The 20,013-nt window shown below is 36.8% G+C and overlaps 1 protein-coding gene across 7 annotated transcripts in view; it reads right to left on the bottom strand.

Annotated features, from left to right (window-relative positions):
* Nucleotides 1-20,013, bottom strand: part of LOC131686706 (ankyrin repeat domain-containing protein 11) — a 104,293-nt gene that overhangs the window by 32,447 nt on the left and 51,833 nt on the right. The window contains exon 2 of one of the 7 annotated variants that reach the window (XM_058970622.1): nt 13,141-13,419. The exons of 2 other annotated variants lie outside the window; for them this stretch is intronic. In XM_058970622.1, coding sequence (XP_058826605.1) covers nt 13,141-13,180 — 40 coding nt within the window. In that variant the 5' untranslated portion in view covers nt 13,181-13,419. The remainder of the gene's footprint in view (nt 1-13,140; nt 13,420-20,013) is intronic. 4 more of the 7 variants (XM_058970625.1, XM_058970624.1, XM_058970623.1 and 1 more) reach the window with 4 other exon arrangements.

Raw genomic sequence — 20,013 nt, 5'->3', positions numbered from 1 at the left:
ACGTAAAATAAACCAATAAAAGTCATAATCATCTCAGAGTCCAATTTTCCAACTGCTAGTTACCTGATATATGGAAAAAGTATCAGTAACGAATTTGGTATATATTAATAACAAACTTAAATGAAGACTGGGAGACTGGAAGATTGGCTGATTGCAGTTCAATTGTTCATCTGAAAAATGATAAATTTTATGAAACAATTGACAAACTATTCTAAAATTTATTTTATTTCTGATGGAGCAGTAGCACAATACAAAAATAAGAAAAATTTCGCAAGTTTTGTAGATTCCAGTCAAAGTATGGATTAAGCGCAGAATGGCATTTTTGGCAACATCCTATGGAAAAGGACCCTGTGATGCTATTAGTGGCATTCACAAGCGAATGACAAAAAGAGCCAGTCTTGGTCGCGACTATGGAAATACAATAACAACCCTCCGAGAGTACAACCTAAAGAGACAAATATCAATAACGTGGCCACGCCTATGCAGGTCAATTTTGGGATGGGAAGGAATGTTAGTTCAACACTTGTGACCATTATGACCGAGGAATTCTCTGCATCATCCATACAAGTGTCGCAGGATAGGTTTGGTGTAAATAGGTAAGCAAATGAATCAGGATATATCTTGGTAGATATTGTGATTTCGCTAAGTACTAAGTGCGTGACCTCCAGTAGAAATATGAATGCCGTTCGAATAGGCAAAACTTCGCTACTAATGAAAAAAGAATGATGCGCCGTCGACATAAAAATGACATTCTAGAATTCGAATATAACTCGTTTTAACATTTCACAATATTGACTTGAAATTTTAAATAAACGCAATTGTCTCAAAATAGTGTTTTTTTCGAAAACGAATTAGCATTTATAACGATTTCTCGGCAATAACTAAATCGATTTAAAATCTTCACCCTATAATTTTTTATTACAATGGCTTTTTTGTGGACGAAATTTTTATTTTGAGCATATTTCTATTTTTTAGACTAAAACCAATTCATTGAGTCATCCAAATTAAAAATTTCAGAAACATTATCACAATTTTGTAACAAAACAGAATTGTGTGAAATCCTTAGTTCACACATTTACTATTGAAAAACTTGGTTTTTCCATTACAGATAAGCCGTTTTTGATTTATCATGGTCACCGCGCATGACGTACAAAATGGCGTGATCCATGGCAACGGCTATATCTCTGTCATTTTGGAAGCAGTTTCAACATAAAAATTACTACAAATACCTTTAAACATTTACTAAAAATGTATGCAAAATAGTATCATAAAAGCTAAAATGATTATAAAATAAAAATCGCCGGGTGCGCGACGTTTGGCATAAATACGTTAGGCATACATACGTTAGGCATAAGTACGTTAGGCATAATGGACGTTAGGCATAATGGACGATTGGCATAATATACTTTAGGCATAATGGACGATTGGAATAATGTACGTTAGACATAATGGACGATAGGCATAATTCACAAAAATAAAAAAATAATCGCAAGGCTTTCGTTATTATAAAGATTTCGCTTGTTTTTGTCAGATTGGAAAAAAGGACACTTTGCTATACCATACCTTCGCAAAACTTTAGCGAGATATTTAACCCTTGGAAGTGTAGTTTTTTCTATTTTTTCTGAAGACGAGACGAAGAAAATATCCCTTCATTTAAGTGAACAGTTTTGATACAAGCACATTTCAAGCCTCTTAGATTTGTTACTAATACAGTTGCATGCAAATATTAAAAAAGAAAAAGAAAATAATTAACCGACATTAAGTTTTGGATCCTATGGAAACTGGCAGTGTCATGTAAAGGATCAACATTAGGCTACGGAGTCTACGTTTGTGACGATACCTTTTTCGTTTTGGTAACTCGTCACAGTACGGGATTAAACTTTCTCTCATATCAAAGAGTTTCCGTAGTTCTATTTGTGATGGCCTCGAGAATACAATCATTGTGCTTAAGAATATGGGAGACAATCAATATAGAACCAGCAATATTCGTATATTCGTTGAATGCATAATAAAATGAATCATTCTTTCTTTCGTGAGCTGTTCTCCAAGGTTATATATATTCTTCTTGGACAATTTCATCTTACATGCATGAAAACTAATCTAAGTAAACCCTTACATGCCCAACTTTTATCATAGAGTTCAAGAAAGACGAAAAACCCGCTTATAAAGATGCTTCTTTCGCAGTGCTGGAAGCTGCTCAATATTTACCTTCCGGTGCTCAACACAATTCTCCTATAAAATTTTCAATATTCTAAATGCTAGGAAAAATAGTCGAAGACGGTCCAAATTGATACGTTTTATCAGTTTTCAACAATAATGGACAAAATGAAGATATATCAAAATTTCATTTATCAACGCTAACTGTAAATATCTCTGGTAGTACTGCTCTAACAGAGTTATATCAGACTAATAGCAATAACTTTAGTTCTAAGTTATAATAGTACCAGTTACTGGTCTTACTTGTTTTTTTTTGAGTGAATTCTGCCTAAATCAAAAGTTTTAGCATTTTGAAAACGTTATTGATTACAAAAATTATGGGCATGAAGGGGTTGATGTGCGTTATTCATGCATTAATTCAAAATAGACCGATTTTAAACAAGTTAAGCCTACATTAGAGATGTGTTATTTGTATATTCGTTCATTCGATGTGCTTTCGTTCTGCATCTTTTATATGAGTTAAGCTTTTTTGAGGTATTTACAATAGAATAAAATGTTGATCGAGTTCTATCAGCTTTCAGAGTAATTCTACATCATCAAAAAAATTCAAACATTTGCGCTCTTACCACCTGTCACCACCAAAAAGTTATTTTCGTAAAGGATACTTCAACATGATAATTTATGCCTAACGTCCATTCTGCCAATCGTCCATTATGCCAAACGTTCATTATGCCTAACGTATATTATGCCTAACGTCCATTATACCACACGTCTTTATGCTTAACGTCCATTATGCCTAACGTACGTATGCCAAACGTCCGTATGCCTAACGTATTTATGCCTAATGGGGTACACCCAAAATCGCCAATATACTATATTTTTAAGACCTAAATAGATATAATCTCTGGCTGCTAGAAAATAAAAACGCAAAGTAGGTTTCCCCAAGCTATTTTCCATACTAATTTCAAATTTAGTGCGGGATGCCAGATTATAACCAATTGACCCGAATTTTCGGCATAGTTACTTAAGACTCCTAGGAGAAACAAAAAAACGTTGTTCTGAAAAGTGACCACGTTGCACAACCTAGTTAAAACTGGAATCTTTTGAAAGCTTACTAAAGATATTGCCGTAAATATGCCGTGACCAAAATACCATCCCGTAGAGCTGAATAGTTTTCATATGTTTCCCTCTACATAGCAGGTGAGCGTTTTTCTTTGAAGTTTGACAATAAAAATTTCATTGCTGCCAAAAACGTGTCGGATCATCTGTTAATCCCCCAAACCCGTGAAAATACCGCGTCACATTCATACCGGGTACGGCCATCGCAGTAGTTGTATAGCAAGAGATAATAATGCATGAGATTGTTATGCTAGCGGCCACGATCAAATGCATCAGACAGCAGCCGGTCCCCAAAAGGCATATCATTGTACGTGCCTTGTGCGCGTAAAACCAGAGCGAGAGTGGTTCCATCGCAGCGGCATGTATGCTGCTGCTGCTGTGGCTTAGCATTTTCCGCACACGTCATCAACCTACCTCTACTGGTCGTTGTCGGTGGCTGGTATAACAACTTGATGAGCAGCATTTTTACGCGTTCCTGGAGCAGTTTAATACCCGCCATCTCGTTCAACCACCGTCAACAGCTCCGACCGGTACCGGCAAAAGCCGCAATCTCCGCCGCTCGGGATAAATTGCTGCCCAGGGGTGCCCAAAGTTATGTTCATATTGTAAATCCTAAAACCCCAACTAACTACAGGTGTGTTCCACATTTATTTTTTCAAAAAAGTGCCGAAATATTCAGCAAAACATTAAACTACTCGTATAAATACGAGAATCTTTTTGAGGTCCCCTCGTTCCAAACGGGAGGTTTCCGTCTTGTATGATACGTGTACCCAATACCCATATGACAGTGATTGCTGTGTAGTACGCTGCAACCGCTGTGTTGCGAGCTTCGATGTCCATGTCTTTTTTTTCGAGTGCAAGAAAGGAACCTGTACTGTTTTATTCGCATATCACATGCTCACTTCATATTTTTTATTTCGTGAACAACCACAAGCCTTTTTCACTTTTTGCGAATGCATTAACATAAAAAGATGACATGGGATGAAATCGAGAGCAGAATATTTTATATAAAGAGTTGAAAATATAAAACGCAATAAAGTGTTAAAAATCGATTGCAATCGAGGCCATAGTGGGAATGTGAGCGCAGGTCGGCTTCAATGGCGCATTTTTTTTCTCACGAGTTTATTAAGTTTTCGACGAGAGCGACTATAAAAGCTAATCGTTCTATTTGACGTTGCTTGATTAATTTCTTATTCCGTGGAAGCAGGTGCCTTTAACCGATCTCGTCAGTAACTTTCTTCTACCTAGGGAAATCCATCATTTATCTCATATTCTTTTGATTAAACTTCTAACAAGGAAAAAACATTACGAACTCACTGAATCAACCGTTAGGGCAGTGAAGTATAGTCCTTATGAGTGTCGATCTTAAGCAAATAGCTACCAGGCAACGGGCAAACTGCGCTACTATGGATTTTTCGACATGTCCCGCAAGATCGTATAAGGTGATGCCTCTATTATGACCAAGGATGCAAAATGCCTACCTTTTCTGCGGCTGTAATTTTTCTGCCTACATTCTCATTTCTCTTTCGACGGTGCTGTCGTTCGCTATTGCAGGACGCCCAGCGCTGTACGGCAGTCTGTAAGCAAAGCAGTAACATGACAAAGAAATACTGCCCCCAGTACAGCCACCAGACGCGAGCGGCACAGATTCTCTTTCCTTATTTTACACTTTTTAATAGTGTTAATCTATTCAATATTTTCAATCACAAACGACGACAATAAATGCGGTTCGTTTACGCCACGACCGGCATCATCGCTTTCGTGTGCGGGCCTCTCCCTTTGACTATGCAGATAAAAATGTACAAAGCGAGAGAACAAACTTTACTACGCCACACTCTCACCGAGCAGTCGGAGTACAGCAGCAAAACAAAAATGTATTCTACTGCTCTACGGGAAAATGTACTCGGTTTGGCTACCGTTCTGGCAAGAGCTGTAGTGATGCGTCGCTGTAGCGGGCTGTACGGCTTGTGAAAATGTAAATATACCGAAAAAAATGTATTTTACCAGTACCTTTGGCATCCCTGATTATGACAGGAGAATCTATTCTGGCCCTATTTCAAACCTTTTGGTGTTGAACCAAGCATATAAGATAATATAGATATGCCTGAAAAAAGTGTACAAGAATAAGTTCAAGTTGTATTCTTCATCAGTTATGAACATATTCATGCACAACTATCGGCTAAATTCAACTATTGGTTAAAATAAAATTACTGACAGATCGCCTTTATTTTAGTTGGAGAATCCATTTATGATTAATCCACTAGAAAGGCACTCGTTAAACGCTAGGATATGCCCAGTGTTATAATACGTGATTTCAAAATATGATTTTTCACCATGTTAACTTTAGAAACACTACCACAATCAAAACAATTTTTCTGCACCCAGCACACAAGAAAGAATCAGCAGTGCAGTCAAACTAAAACATAAACTTGAAAATATGATGAAATACAATTTCAGCTATACACAATCTATTATTTCATGTTATTCAACTGATTACTGATTGCAGATTTTAATTTCATCGTGCACTTAACATATCGTGGCAACGGAATGTTTAATGTGAAACCAGTCAATACCAGTTGTTAGGTTTCGCATAGTAATTCCATGCGAGGGTAATTCTAAGAGCTCTTCTTCTAACGACTGATAAGGTGATTTCATGTGTGTGATGTTCACGTTCGGTTTGATCGGATGAAAATGTAGAATGATTCGTTTCACAAATCATACGATGGCGTCCATGATCTGGAAACCTATTTTTATTCGAATGTTTACACAGATTTTCCAAAAAAAAGTGCTAGCTTATATTTCTGTTCTCTGTGGTTATAGATAATATACCACTACCCCAATTACTAATTTCATAAAATTCATCATCTTTGTTATTCATAGTACTCGTACATTTTATGGAATTGAATACAACACAGCGCACTATGGGGTAACTAGGCCGAAAACATGGACAAAATTATTTTCTGCTGTTCTATATATTATTTTGCAATTATAATTCAAGAGAAGCTTAAATATTTGATCTTGTGCACATTTCTCATAAAAAATCCACCTAACAGTGCGAAATTTGTTTTCTTCTAATATTTCTTCAAAAACTCAATCTAAATGAAACCATTGTGAATGGTGGCTATAGTAACATTCGAAGGACGATTTTCTAACAAATACAACTTTCTAGATTATATTTGTTCATTGGAGACAATACATAAGTTACCTTGTTTTATTGATGATCATTCCAAAACTTGTTATGATATTTTTCTCAAAGCAAAAAGTAATATTTTTAAAGGAGACGATATTTAACTGATTACTACAGAAACTGCTGCTTTGTATGCATGCAATTAATATTACAGTCACAATAATGCTGTTCGTCATTGTGTATGTATGTTTTGTTCAAAGATTGAGGTGTGGATGTAAATGACCGCCCAAAGAAAATATTTGTGTCGACATGGATAAAAAATTACTAGGAGAATCTCATTCTCTTGGTAAATAGTAAATTCAAGAAAAAAACACTTTCAGTTTATCAACTATGAACAAAAGCAATAATTTTTTTTTCGGAAGTGCTACTGTATACTGAAGAAAAGTGTGTAACGTTAACATTCCTCGATGACTCTTTGTTCCTCATCTACAAGTTCTACCGCTGGTTTGAAAAGGTGAGGAGGGAGGGAGGTGAGGATTTGTCATCGAAAATTTATGACTATTATAAACGGTAAACAATTTACGAAACTGATAAGAAATCTTAGCAGGCGATTCAGTTAAATAAGACTTATAGTTGCTGATAATGTTTTATAAAAAGCACCAAAATTATGTAAAAACTACAATTTTCAAATTGCTCTCAAACCAACGGTCGGACGCGGTCGGATGAGTATCCACCTGCGATGGACTGACAATAGCCGATAGTTTCGAATGCTTTCAACCTTTTATCTTAATTAGACTTAATTTGATAAATTTTTCAATTGAGAAATAGTACTAAAATCACATAACAAACAATTACCTTTTTTGCCAAAACAAAATAGTTTGACTTTTTTTATTTCGATATATCCAGCATTAGAATAGTTAGAATAGGTCATTAGCAACGTATCCTGGTATAATAATACTACATTGATTGTACTGTTCAATTTCAGTAGAAACTGTTTCCTATTGCCTGATTTAGTAGAAAAAAACGTGTTTATTTTTAATAATGTTTGACCGTGTGCCACAAATTTAGATCAAAGTTTTTAGTTTTCATTTCCATGGTACACGATGTAGAAAATATTGAAGAATGTTTAAAAAATATAGTTTGATTAAAAAGTTAGAAAAAGTTTTTCCCTATTTTGTCCAACTTTTTGTTCTAGCCACCCCATAGTGCAGCGCTGCAAATATTTCCTACCATATAGCGCAAAAATATTGAGATTTACTTCAGTACAACGAAAGATATTCGCATTTAGAGAGTAGGAAACAATCCTAGCAGAAAATATTGAACCGGATTTCTGTATTGAAACGTTAGAAGTATCCTGCTTAAAAAAAATTGATTTTTTGCACCGAGATTGACGACATGAACCAAGGCTGCTAAAACCAAATGTGGAGGCATGATCGATTGTGTGATCAGATTTTGCATTATCGCAAAAGACACGAGCGTTTCAATGCAAACGTGTTTGATCGCGTCAGCGTTTTTATGTCTATAACTCTATCGTATGCAAACATGTTTATAACCTCGCGAGTTTGAAGTCGAATATTTAACCGTGTATCAGTTTGCATATTCGCGTGGACTTCTGAATGTATGTTCGGGCCGTTGTTCTGATGTTTAATTTCAAGTGCACGGTTCAAATAAAGGAAGAAAATGAGCATCCCGATCTCACTGAGGACTAAAACTATGGCACCTGAAGACTTGTTTTCTAGTGTATATAAGTTCCGTGTTTTAGAGTGGGAGCTCCCGGACGAGTTTCATGACCACGCGTGAGCGGGCGTTTGTATATTGGCACATGCGAACGCGTTTATAAATTCGTAAGGTATACCACGTTGATTTAATCACTAGGACGTTTGAATGATTACAAAATCATGGGTGTAGGTGTGCGTGAATGATCGCGTTTGGGACCGGGTTTGTATTATCACGGTAGGCTCGAACGTTTGTATTGTATTGAGTGCATTCTTTCATTCGCGTGGGCATTTCTACTGTATTTCGATTGCATTTTTTCAAGTTCTTTTGCTTGTCGCTGAGAAAGAAATAACAAAGAAAGAAACATTTATTGATTTTTTTCAATATTTCTAGCTTTGGGTAGCTATGCAGTTAGATCCTTTGCTCAAAATGAAGCTATTTCCGTTAAAAGTCATTCTATCTTTACAAAAAAAGCTTGACTTTTGTCAAATGTTTAGCCAAATGTGGGTAAGTGAGAATATTTTGAAACAAGTACGTAAAAGTGAGTAGTGTTTCCACTTCTGAACTTTACGTCTATAGGACCATCAAGACGTATGGCTAATGTAGCTAAGATGAAGTTGAAACGTAATCGAAGTAGATATTGTGCCCTTCAACACAAATAGTTTTTTCACAATTATCTTCTTAGGGAGCGATATAACAAAGAATAAACACCCACGCGCCGAAGGATGGACTAAGTTGAAAACTTGGAAACTCCTCTAAAACTGGTGTCACAACATCAACGCTACGTTTCGTTACCCGAATAGAAATGTACAGTAACAAAACCATAATTTTCACCGTAGCAGTATTGTAAGTCCCAAAAAGTCGGTTTTGCTCAAATTATTTTTTTCGGGCCAACATAAAATCTCGGCGTTTCATGCAATTTAAAGAATTTGAAATTTATCCCAGGAAAGGACTAAAGGAGTGACATTAACTCTCTTAGCCACGTCACTTCCAACGATTTATCAAACCCCCATCAAATTGAAACGGTCGGTACCCCGTTCAGAATGAAATAACAAGATTATAACAGAATGCAATTTTCGTAACATATTGTGTTATAAATAAGGTCTCGTAAAAAGTTAAAATAACAGAAATTTATAACAACTAACAAAGCCAGTTTTGATTTATTTTTTGTTAGGTATTTCTGAACGGGACGTTTGTCCACGTTTCTTCCTTACTCAAGGTTCAAAATAATGCGCTTATTAAATTCTTCATTGAATAATTAATTTGATTGCTGTAAAATTTTGAATCATCTTCTTTTTGTACGCTGCACAGTTGGCCTGGCCGCTTTAATGATTGTATCACATATCACATGTGCCACACACATTAATATTGACAAGAAAAATTGTAGGCGAACGTCTGCAATTTTCCAGGACCTCTACATGTATTGGCTGTAGAGTAGACTAGACAAACCGAAAGTAATTTTGTTATACAACTTCGAAGGTAAGGTAACAATGTACCTCTTATATAATGTAAGGATATATTTATACATTCAATATGCACGAAAAAAAGTATTTTTCAGTCACGCAGAGCCACACATACGAGCGTGCCAAGAGTAGATGTCCAACCATTTCCATGTCGAGGAGCGCCACGACGGACATGATAACTCTTGATACAATTGTCTGAAATAAGAAATTTAGTAAAAATTTTAAAGCTTAGACTTATAGTTACTCGATGAACCAAAAAAAAATGGAAAAAGTCTGAATTTCGGAAAATGGCTTCATGAAAACCGAAAAATCTCATATTTTAGTGTAGAATTCGTTCACTACAATAGAATTCCGTAGTTCATCGGTTGGCTACACATATTTAGCAGCAGGTATTGCATTTATCACTCACATGAGTAAATGCGTCCGGATAATTTACTACTGTGACAATTAAAACTCACATTTTCACACGAAAAGTTACTGGCACTCACACAACTTCTCCGGATAAATACAACGTGTTATTTCTCCGGATAAATAAAACTATTGGAGAATGAGCGAATGAGTTTATCACGGTATCCTTTTTGCGCTCGCTGCCTTGCTGTCGCTATTCCAAAACACGAAAAAACAAGTCAATTATACTTCTTTGCCACTTTTCTTTGAAATTAAGTATATATTTTGACGCTTTTATTGATTTTCAAGATTATCGTCTTCTCCGGTGAGAAGGAAAAAATCAAATAAATTTTATCCGGAAAATTATTTTCACGCTATTTGTGGAGACGAAGAATTTTGCGACTCATCTTATCTCGGAAAAGTTGAACATCGGATAAGCTGCTTCTCGCGTGAGTGAAAGAGAATTACAATGCCTGTTTAGCAGTCGTAAAAAAATCAAGTCAATCTGTTGAATAGTTTTTGATTTATCGTGTCCAACAATTTGAAAAATGCGGTTTCGAGAAAAATGCTATAAATGTTGCCGATAGATGGAAATCTGCATGTGTTACGGCAAATACGCGCTAGGAACGCAGGGTTGTTTGAAACAAAAGTTCAGCGTGATAACAGAGATTGCGAGAGACTATTCTAGAGGTTCAACACTAACAATTTAGTAAATAAAACAGAAATCGTTTTTTGCCCACTACACTGACTTAAGTTTTGAAAGAGGGTCACTTTTCCCGGGCACGTCTATGGTGGTCAATGTGGTCAACACAACTTCGACGGGGCGTCAGTAACCGAGAACTACAAATGCAAAATGTTTGTCTCCCATTTCAGCTAAAACAATTCCTTATTGTAATCATTGCGGTATCGGTTTGAATAGAAGTTTTCTATGTGACTTTGAATGACTATTAGTGATCTGGAACTACAAATCCAAGCAGTTGTGGTCACATTTTCGAAAATTTTTCACCTTTTTAGATTCATCGCAGTATACGTTACAATCGGGATTTGCTGTGTATTCGTATTCATTACTCGGTACTTCCGGAACCGAAAGTCATTATGAGTTAGCTATGACATGACAAGTTATGACATTAACTAAAGGAGTTAGCAAGTTTACCGGAGGCATCAAGAACCGTCATAGGTGGCCAATATGGTCAAGGTGACTTCGATGGGTCATTAGTGATCTAGATACGCAAATCCAAGTAATGTTGTGCACATTTTAATATGTATTGCATCATTTGGACATCATGTTGGTACCAGTTTATATGCGAATTTGCTGTGTGATAGTACTTTTCAACCCGTATCTCCGGAACCAGGAGTCCGATCAATAACAAAATCAATAGCGACCTATGGGAAAGGTGGATATCACGTAGGACTAGAGGTTTGCTCAGAAATACAAATCGTGTTTTCGTTTTTAGAGCTAGCGTCAATCCGGCGCTAGCTTAGTCCGTTAACTGCCGGATTTTGATGAGAGGAATTCGAAACGCCTCCAATAAATGATTTAGATATTCTCGTATAAAGTTGTGTGTTGCCTCTCTTTCTCGTACATGCTTAGAATAGGTAATTTAAAAAAAAATCGGTTGGTCTTGAAAGTTAAACAACTTTGTCGGGGAACTTCCAATCAGTATACAACCTTCAATTAAGCTGTTCGTTATAAAATAAGCTATGTGACAAAAAGTTTTGAGGTATGCAAAGTTACTGTGGATTTTTTTAATTTGATTTTAGGTCTTTATTTCCTAGTTTCCATATATATTACTATAGAATCTTGAAACCTCTTGTGGGTGAACTAGAGCTATCGGTAAAAGCTCATATTTTGCATATGATTTTTGCATCCAATTATCATTTGAATTAGCAGTGTTCCTAAAAAAAGGTCAAAATGGTTGCCGGTCTAATGTGTATACATTATACCATAGTTTTTCCTTTTTCTCTATTTCGACTAGTCACTTTTTTTCTTTTAACGACATTCAATTGCCTAGTTTTCCGATCAGTTTATTTCAAGTTCCTCTTTCACTCACTTTAAACTATTCATAACTTTCCCTACTGTGTAATTTATATCCAATGGTATACCATATTATTTAACTCAATTTTCCCTATAAAACAGCGTAAGAAACGGGCACCTCATTTTACCGTACATTACAAAAAAGTGCGGTTGACATAGCAAGTCTAGTTTTTGTGCTGCTTTAATGAATATTGCTGGCATCATTGTAGCGACATTCTATGTACCGAGTGAAGTATTTTGTTAAGAGTTATGATCCTATTCGCTGTCCCTCGCACCAATGAAGACCCGTAGCCTTGGGCTATGTGGGAGGTGTAAGTATTATTTACATGATAATTACGTACTCTACATTAGGGTGGGGCGACATGGTTACTATTTCAGAACAATGTTTGTTTTGGGTCCCAAATAGCTACGCAAAATTTGAGTTTGATAGGTTATGGTCTGGCGTCTTGCAATACGTTTGAAAATTGCAAGGAAATTAGTAAGGAAAACTCTACTTTTTACAATTTCAATTCCAGAGACCACAGTTTCCTTGTAATACGCAACGTAATACATAACAGCGTATCCCAGCAAGTGCTTAACTGCTGAAAAAAAATTTCTATTAAAAATGCCTCTAAAACAAGTTATAGTAGTTGAACGTTGGCTAGTACGTATTATATCACAAAAACCATTTCTTCTGTCAACACACAGAAAGATGGGAAACATATCAGTTAAATAAATTTAGAAACCTTATTTCCACCTAATCAAAAAAGCATTTATACAATTCATCCGTACGTACTAGATCATAAAAATAAAAAGATGGGTAGGTAGGTAATGTCAGAGACATAACCGAATTGAAGTAGAATACACTTAGGCTGGTAATTCGAGTGCTATAATTTTTACTATCTTTTCTGCTCTTGATTTAGACCACTAATGCTCTTAATTTTAAATATCTTGTTTTATAAAGTAATCTCTAGCTAATTGCTTGCCGCTAGAAATAAAATTAACCTACAAAGCCAAATGCAATAGTGCGTTCACCACCAACATTTCCACCCTTATATCAATACGTACATTACAGGTCATAAAATGCCAAACTGGCCCGTCTTTGCACGCGAACATGTTGCATTAAATGCTCCCTATACCAACAGATATTTATTTACCTTTACTTTGTTGGGACGATGCTGGCGTACGTCGTTGCATGACGCAAACAGTGGAATCACTTCGATGGCAATTATAGGTGTTTGGTTGTCGCAAAACGTTACTTTTTACGATGCTGACAATAACACTGGAGAACACAACGAGTCCAGTTCAATTAATTGAAATAACTCCGTTCTGGATTCACTTTTTGCTTTGTTTCACTGAGTCTGCATCTCCACTGTTTTGCTGTAGAAAATCTTCACTTGTTGAAAAAACACACTTGTCTGTTTAACACTGCATGGCTTTGAGAATGTCGTTCAAATGATCGGCGAATGAATCGAGGCAGAAATGTGCAAATGCAAAATATAAATACAACGGAATAAGCATTATAATAAATGACACGACTATTTTTCATTCGTTTTATTTGTCTCTACTCTTTCTGGTACTGCCTCAAAGGAACGATGCCCATTCGTCCGTATAAATGTTCCCTTCATCCGATCATTACATGAAGTTAGTGGAGCTCCAGTTGTTCAAACACACATGTAAGAGAGCACAGCCGCAACCATTCCAGCTTCACCCCAACATTCTACGCGAACCGCAATTCCACATAAACTCTTGTCTTTTCGCACTCACACTCGAAGCGGGAATCACGTTTCAGAGCAATTTGTATCAATATCAGTGGCGTGCCACTGATTTTAATAATGTTAACTGATTTATGCCGGAAAGGTAGGTAAACCCCAAACCGCGATTGGAACAGATTCCGAAGCTCACCTCTCGTAATAAAAAAAAAAAAACACCACAAGTTCACCGGGTAGATCAGTATGTTTAAGTGCCTTAAAACAATAATAAAACGAATAAAAATGGGCAATAACCACAGCAAGAGGAAGCACACGTATTGGCACTTTCAATATCACTTCACCTTACCTGGCCACTATACGACCTCGGCCGAAATAGGACGAGAATAAATAAAGCAATCAATGGTGGCACAAGTAGGTACGCTATTTGCATTTTCCTTCGTAACCAAATTTGGTGACGTAAGCGAACTCCGTATACCTGCGGTCCTTGACGAGTCCGGGTCAGGTGAAAGGGGTAAGGTAGTACGGTATGTTCTTTGTTCCCTGTACATTTGCCTGGCAGTGTTTTTGTAATCCGAAAACAGCTACCGCTTGCTGGGAAATTGGGGCAGGTCTACTTGAATACTGCACCGTTAAAACGTGTTACATTTAAGATCTGTACACATTGCTGGGAATGCTGGTGGCGTGGGCGAGGACAAATTCACACAGTTATTCGACCCTGACATCCTAAAGAATGTCGACCTTTATTGTGAAATTTTATTTGTTTTTATGATAAGTAGGGTACAAGAATACGCCTTTATCTGTTACAATAAGATTGACTATGGAACATTGGTATGAAAGTAATTCATGAGGCATAAGAAAATTTCGACGTGCGTAGGAGCAGCATAAACATAAATCTAAAGTGTCGAGCAATTGAACACTGTTTGAATCATTTTACAATGTCGTCGAAATGTCGACGGATCCGCTACGTATAGGCTTGTTTTTGTTGTTCACTGGCCAGGAATCAGAATCTATTGACTCGAATGACATGTTCCCCAAATCTTCGAATATCATGGGGAATGTGCCAATTCAGCCAATAGCCAATATATTCTGATTCCTGATACCAGTGAACAACAAAAACAAATCAACTACTAATGATTATTATTTGGTAAATAGCCAGCAAACACTGTAACACCACACGTTACAGGTCCAGTATGGGCTGGACAGCATTAATAATAGCATTACTGTTAGGATGATACAAACTTTGAAATTTCTACAAGAAGATTCTAGACTATATTCAATAAAAAGTAGACACACAAACTACTTTTCAACGTTTGAGACAAAAAGACTGAAAATAGTTTCGGCTCATATCAGCCAGATTCCATCACAATTGGTTGAGTGGTTACACTTTATGGACGCCAACAAAACAAAACTGCGTGAAAAATTGTACAGATTGGACCAAAATTCTAACGCTAACCAGTTTAGAATCTGTTAGTCTAGTGTATCTTGTCGTGAGGGATCAAATGTTTCAAGAAGTGTCTTAAAACTGAACGTAGATAGCGGCAGAAAATGCGTAGGAGAAAATCAGTGGTATTCCTTCTTCAATGGGCACGTTCAACGGTTCTGAACTTTGAAATGCCAATGACTAGAGGGTTTTTAGTTTATCGAGGAAGGAAGAACAGCCGTGACAACCTTGGTTGCGAAGATCGTGCCTATTCACAGATGTCACGGAAATGAGTTTTTGGAAAAGGGATCAAATAAGTAGTTACATACACCGAGGTTTCTGCTCTATAAGCGATACAATCTACGCCACTCTCAGAAAGTTTGCCTCGGCTATGGAATCAGAAGCTTAAACAGGTTGTTAAGGAAGTTTTGTTCTGGCCTAAATGTCTGCTGGAATGTATGGAGATCCCAAAATTCAGATACGCAATTGCATTACTGCAGGGCAGTTTCATATCAAAAGGTGTGAGACTCCGTCATCAGATTTACAAAGATCACACGTATTCACATTGTGTTCTCCCTGCTTCTAGTTGTGTACCTTTTTACATGAATATAGAATAAAGCAGTGATTAAGGAACGTTTCATTTCACTGCTAGGTGGATTAATAAAGTTTTGAAGTAGAATACTTCTAACGTTTCAATATGGGGGTCCCGTTTCAAAATATCGGCTGTGGCATTCGCGTCAGATTTTGAACGTTAATAACTTCCATCATATTTAATAGAATGGTTTGAGGTTTAAGGCAATTTAATCGAAAATATGTTCCGCAATGTAGTATTAAAATTTGCAGTATGTATAACATGCATTAATACCGAAAATACTGTGTAATCTTTCAAAAACTACCGAAAATGGTGAAAATTTTCAGCTCATTTCGGTCAGAGCCGTCAATATGGTGCACCAACCGAACACTTAAATGTTGGAATGTTTTAAATATAGGTCCGCTACAGATTTATTTCTATCAACATTCGTATTTGGTTGCTCGGCGCGAACGGATGGCTGTACAATACCGAGAAATATTTGTGAGCTGTACACGACTGGTGGATGAATTGTGTCGATACGTGCTACTAGCAGAGGCCATCATTTTCATTTCTGATGGATGTAAGATAGCACACACACGCAAAAAAAAACGATTTCAAATCATCTGACTGAAGCTCGTTCCTGATCGGTTCCCGCTAATTTCATACACCGAGCCGCAAATCTTGATCAGAAAGAATTGTCATTCCAGTCGGTTTTGAGCAAGTCCGCTTTTCAGATGTCCGCAGACTGTATATCAACACCGGAAGAGAAGATGATTATTAGGATTCATCTCCGTGGAGAAATTTGTGCAGCTCCGTGTTAGAAAGCAGGAACAATCGGAACAAAAATCTACCATCCGGAGAATATTTTTGAACGTGAATATCTGCCATTGTACTGAATGGGAAAATAAGATTATTGCGCTATCTGATTGGAAATATAGGGGAACCCGGGGCTATTAAGACAGTGGGGGTAATTCGGACCCCATCGATTTCTCAGAAAATAGCAAGACTTTCTGACTATCGTACAAATTCGTGGAACCGCTATTCTTAAACATTAATTTTGAGATCTGATGTTGATTCTTTGTTCTGTGTAGAAAGGAGATACAAGGTGTTTCGTTGTTTTGCCATTCTCAAAACGAAAATCATTATAATGGAAAAACCGTGATTAAAGCAACAAATGAAAGTGAAAAAATAAAAGGTAAGTGTTTTGGAAAGCTTGAGGCTCCTATTTTATGGAACAATTTTTGTTTGGGTGAAAACACAGACATTTTCGAGACGCTCTCCACTTTTGTGCTAAATGAGCGTACGGGGCTATTCGGACGCTCTATTCCGTCAACCACCGTTCAGCGGCTTGCGGCTGCGCACACCATTGCACACGCCACATCAAAGAAAATACATGGGCCGCCAACCGACAGCTGTGACTTACCAGATTAAGTTTTTGGAAGCAATTTATTTTTTTTTGCTTCTCAAAGAGTGTCTCTTATAAATATTTCATAGGTAAACATAATTCCATTGTAAAAAAATTAAAGAAAAATGACGGTATGAATTGCCCCGTAGGGAGGTCCGAATTACCCCTACATTGTAAAAGGATGGAAAAACGTAGAGGTTAGCAAATCGTCGCCTAGCGCTGCCATTGAGTGGTGCAAATGAACCTTTTATGGCACCAAAATGTAGCTGAGGTTTCAAACTAACAATTATGACAATTTTTACCGGTAACTTTTTTCACATCTATCCACCTAAAAGGGCGATTTGCTGAAGTAGGTCCGAATAGCCCCGGGTTCCCCTATACAACAATTTTGTATCCAATTTTGTAGGATGTACAATTTGCTAAAAATAACGGAAATAATGGATTTTACGAAAGTACTAATTATCTGATCCATGATTGGTCGGCACAATTCGCTCAAGTAGCAAGCGTTGCTAGGACTGCCTCTTTTTCATCGAATGAGCTGCGAGACGTATAAAAAGGGAACATAAGTAAAAATTCGCTAGTTTGTGTTCTGACGTTGTAAGTGTAGCAACATTCTTCGGTGGTAGGTGATCCATCTCATGATTGCCGCTCGAGATGGCCGGGTTCGGGTTTTTGGACCCGAAACCCGGACCCGACCCGAACCCGACGGGTTTTATAAATTTAAACTTCTCGGGTTCGGGCAGGGTTCCGGGTTTTCAAATTTCAATTTCTTGGGTTCGGGTCGGGTCCGGGTTTTTGAAATTTTAAACTTTCGGGTTCGGGTTATTGGAATTTGAAATTTTCGAATTCGGGTCGGGTTCGGGTTTTTGAACAGATCACACCCAACCATTTCTTGATGCTGTTTGCGTCTACAACCAGTCTCTTTTTCTAGTATTATCTTTATATATGGGTCATTCCATGCGAAGTGATCAAGGCACGTGTAATCGACCTCCACGGATTTGAACAAAATTTAGAGGAATTGTTCATCTAGGGCCAATATATAAAAACCCAAATTTTTGTGACAATTGAACCACCCCTCGGGTCATGGGAGCACCCCCAGTTTTGGCAAATTGCCAAAACCCTTGGTTTTCTTTTGATCATATCTCCGGTCCTATTTACTCTAGAATCAAACCACAAGATGGCTTTTGAAGAAAATTGTTCAAGGAATCTATAAAAAATATTATTTTTGCCGACAGTGTTGCCAACTATGCAATTTTTTCAGTTAAATATTAAAAGTTAATTTTTCTCTCAATACGTATATTTTAATTTTGAAAATTTTAATGCCATCGCATTCCTCAGACATTTTTACATAAAAAACACTTATCATCCCAATATAATATGAGCGCATCCTGAGATACACCGTTTTGAAGAATTTGCTCTATAATTTTTTATAATTTATATGTGGCGTTAGGTGCGTTTAAAGATAAATTCAGCACGGCGCGCGTTTCAGAGGGCGCTGTGGTGTATACAATGAAGTTGTAACTAACGTGTGCCCTTTGGTATGTTTTTCTCTGGCAAGCGGTAGTGCGATTGCGATTAACGATTAGATAAGCACTGGTTGTTTCGTTGTTATTAGATGGTATTGGCTTATTGGATCCTGATATTATGATTTTCTGTTGATGATACAAGTTGCTTCGGAAAGTTTATTTACAAGTTTATAGAGCATTTTTACACTACCGGAGGAAATTTAAAATACTCGGTCCTCGGAGCAATCTGAAAAAAGTTTTACGTAGCATCATGCTATAAACACAGTTAAATAACGATACATAAAACCAGATTAATTGTATCCACATTAAGACCGGCTTACTTTATGTGCGGCTAAAAGACTCAATGTGCATTTTACTTATATTGTTTGCGAATATCACGAGACTATACAAGTGAAAAGCTCCATTAAAAGTCATGTTCTGGTACTGAATTCGTTGTCGATTATCATACGTGACAATTGCAGGGTTATTGGGAAAATTCCACTCTCTCTTCCCTGTAATCGCACATTATAACGCTTTGCGAAATGTTCAAAAACATGTAAAATTTGCAATGTTTCAAAATCATTATAAATTACGCTAATTTGTTTTTTGTCGGGATTTCACAAAAGTGTAGCTTCGAATCGCCTTAGGTTATGCAATTATTGGGTTTTTCTGTTTTAGATTAGAAAGTAGGTAATGTCAACGACATTACCGAAATGAAGTAGAATACATTTTAAGCTGTTAATACGAATGCTGCAATTTTTTCTAATTTCTGAAAGGTTTTATTAAAAAAAGTTATTTCGGTGTTTCTAATGGAAATAGCGAAATAGTGCTACAAGTATATCCGATTCTCTGCTGTTGCCAAATGAATTGTTTCACTCTCATTAAATGCTCTTTTCAGGGTTACCATATGAGAGGATAAATATGTTCGAATATTTTAGGTTTCGATGTACGAGTACCGATATTTCGGTATTTCCATTAGAAATAACGAAATAGCTGGTTTTAATACAACCTGTCAGAAGATAGTCAAAATTTTAGCATTCGTATTAACAGCCTAAGGTGTATTCTACTTCACTCCGGTTATGTCTTTGACATTACCCACCCATACCTTTAACCCAGTGTACCTAAATATACCTACGGGTAAAAAAAACTCAATTTTAAATGTTTGCATATCCGTGTAGATCCGAGATAGAGTAGGCTTCAATGTTAACATAAAAATGACAGTTTCAAGCGTATCTACTTTAACACGGATACAAAAACGAAATTAGCATTAATGTGCGTTTAGTAAACGTTACCTGTTAATAGACTGGTATTGCAAGAGTTTTTGGAAATTGTTAGAATATAGAACATTTCGGGTTCATCCACGATTTGTAACATTTATTGAAGATTCTTTGTTTTCCATACACATTACTAGCATTTG

This window comes from Topomyia yanbarensis, chromosome 3 (assembly GCF_030247195.1).
Source record: "Topomyia yanbarensis strain Yona2022 chromosome 3, ASM3024719v1, whole genome shotgun sequence".
NCBI classification, from domain to species: Eukaryota; Metazoa; Arthropoda; class Insecta; order Diptera; family Culicidae; genus Topomyia; species Topomyia yanbarensis.
Note: the sequence above shows the minus strand (reverse complement) of the source record. Positions and strands in the feature narration are given on the sequence as shown.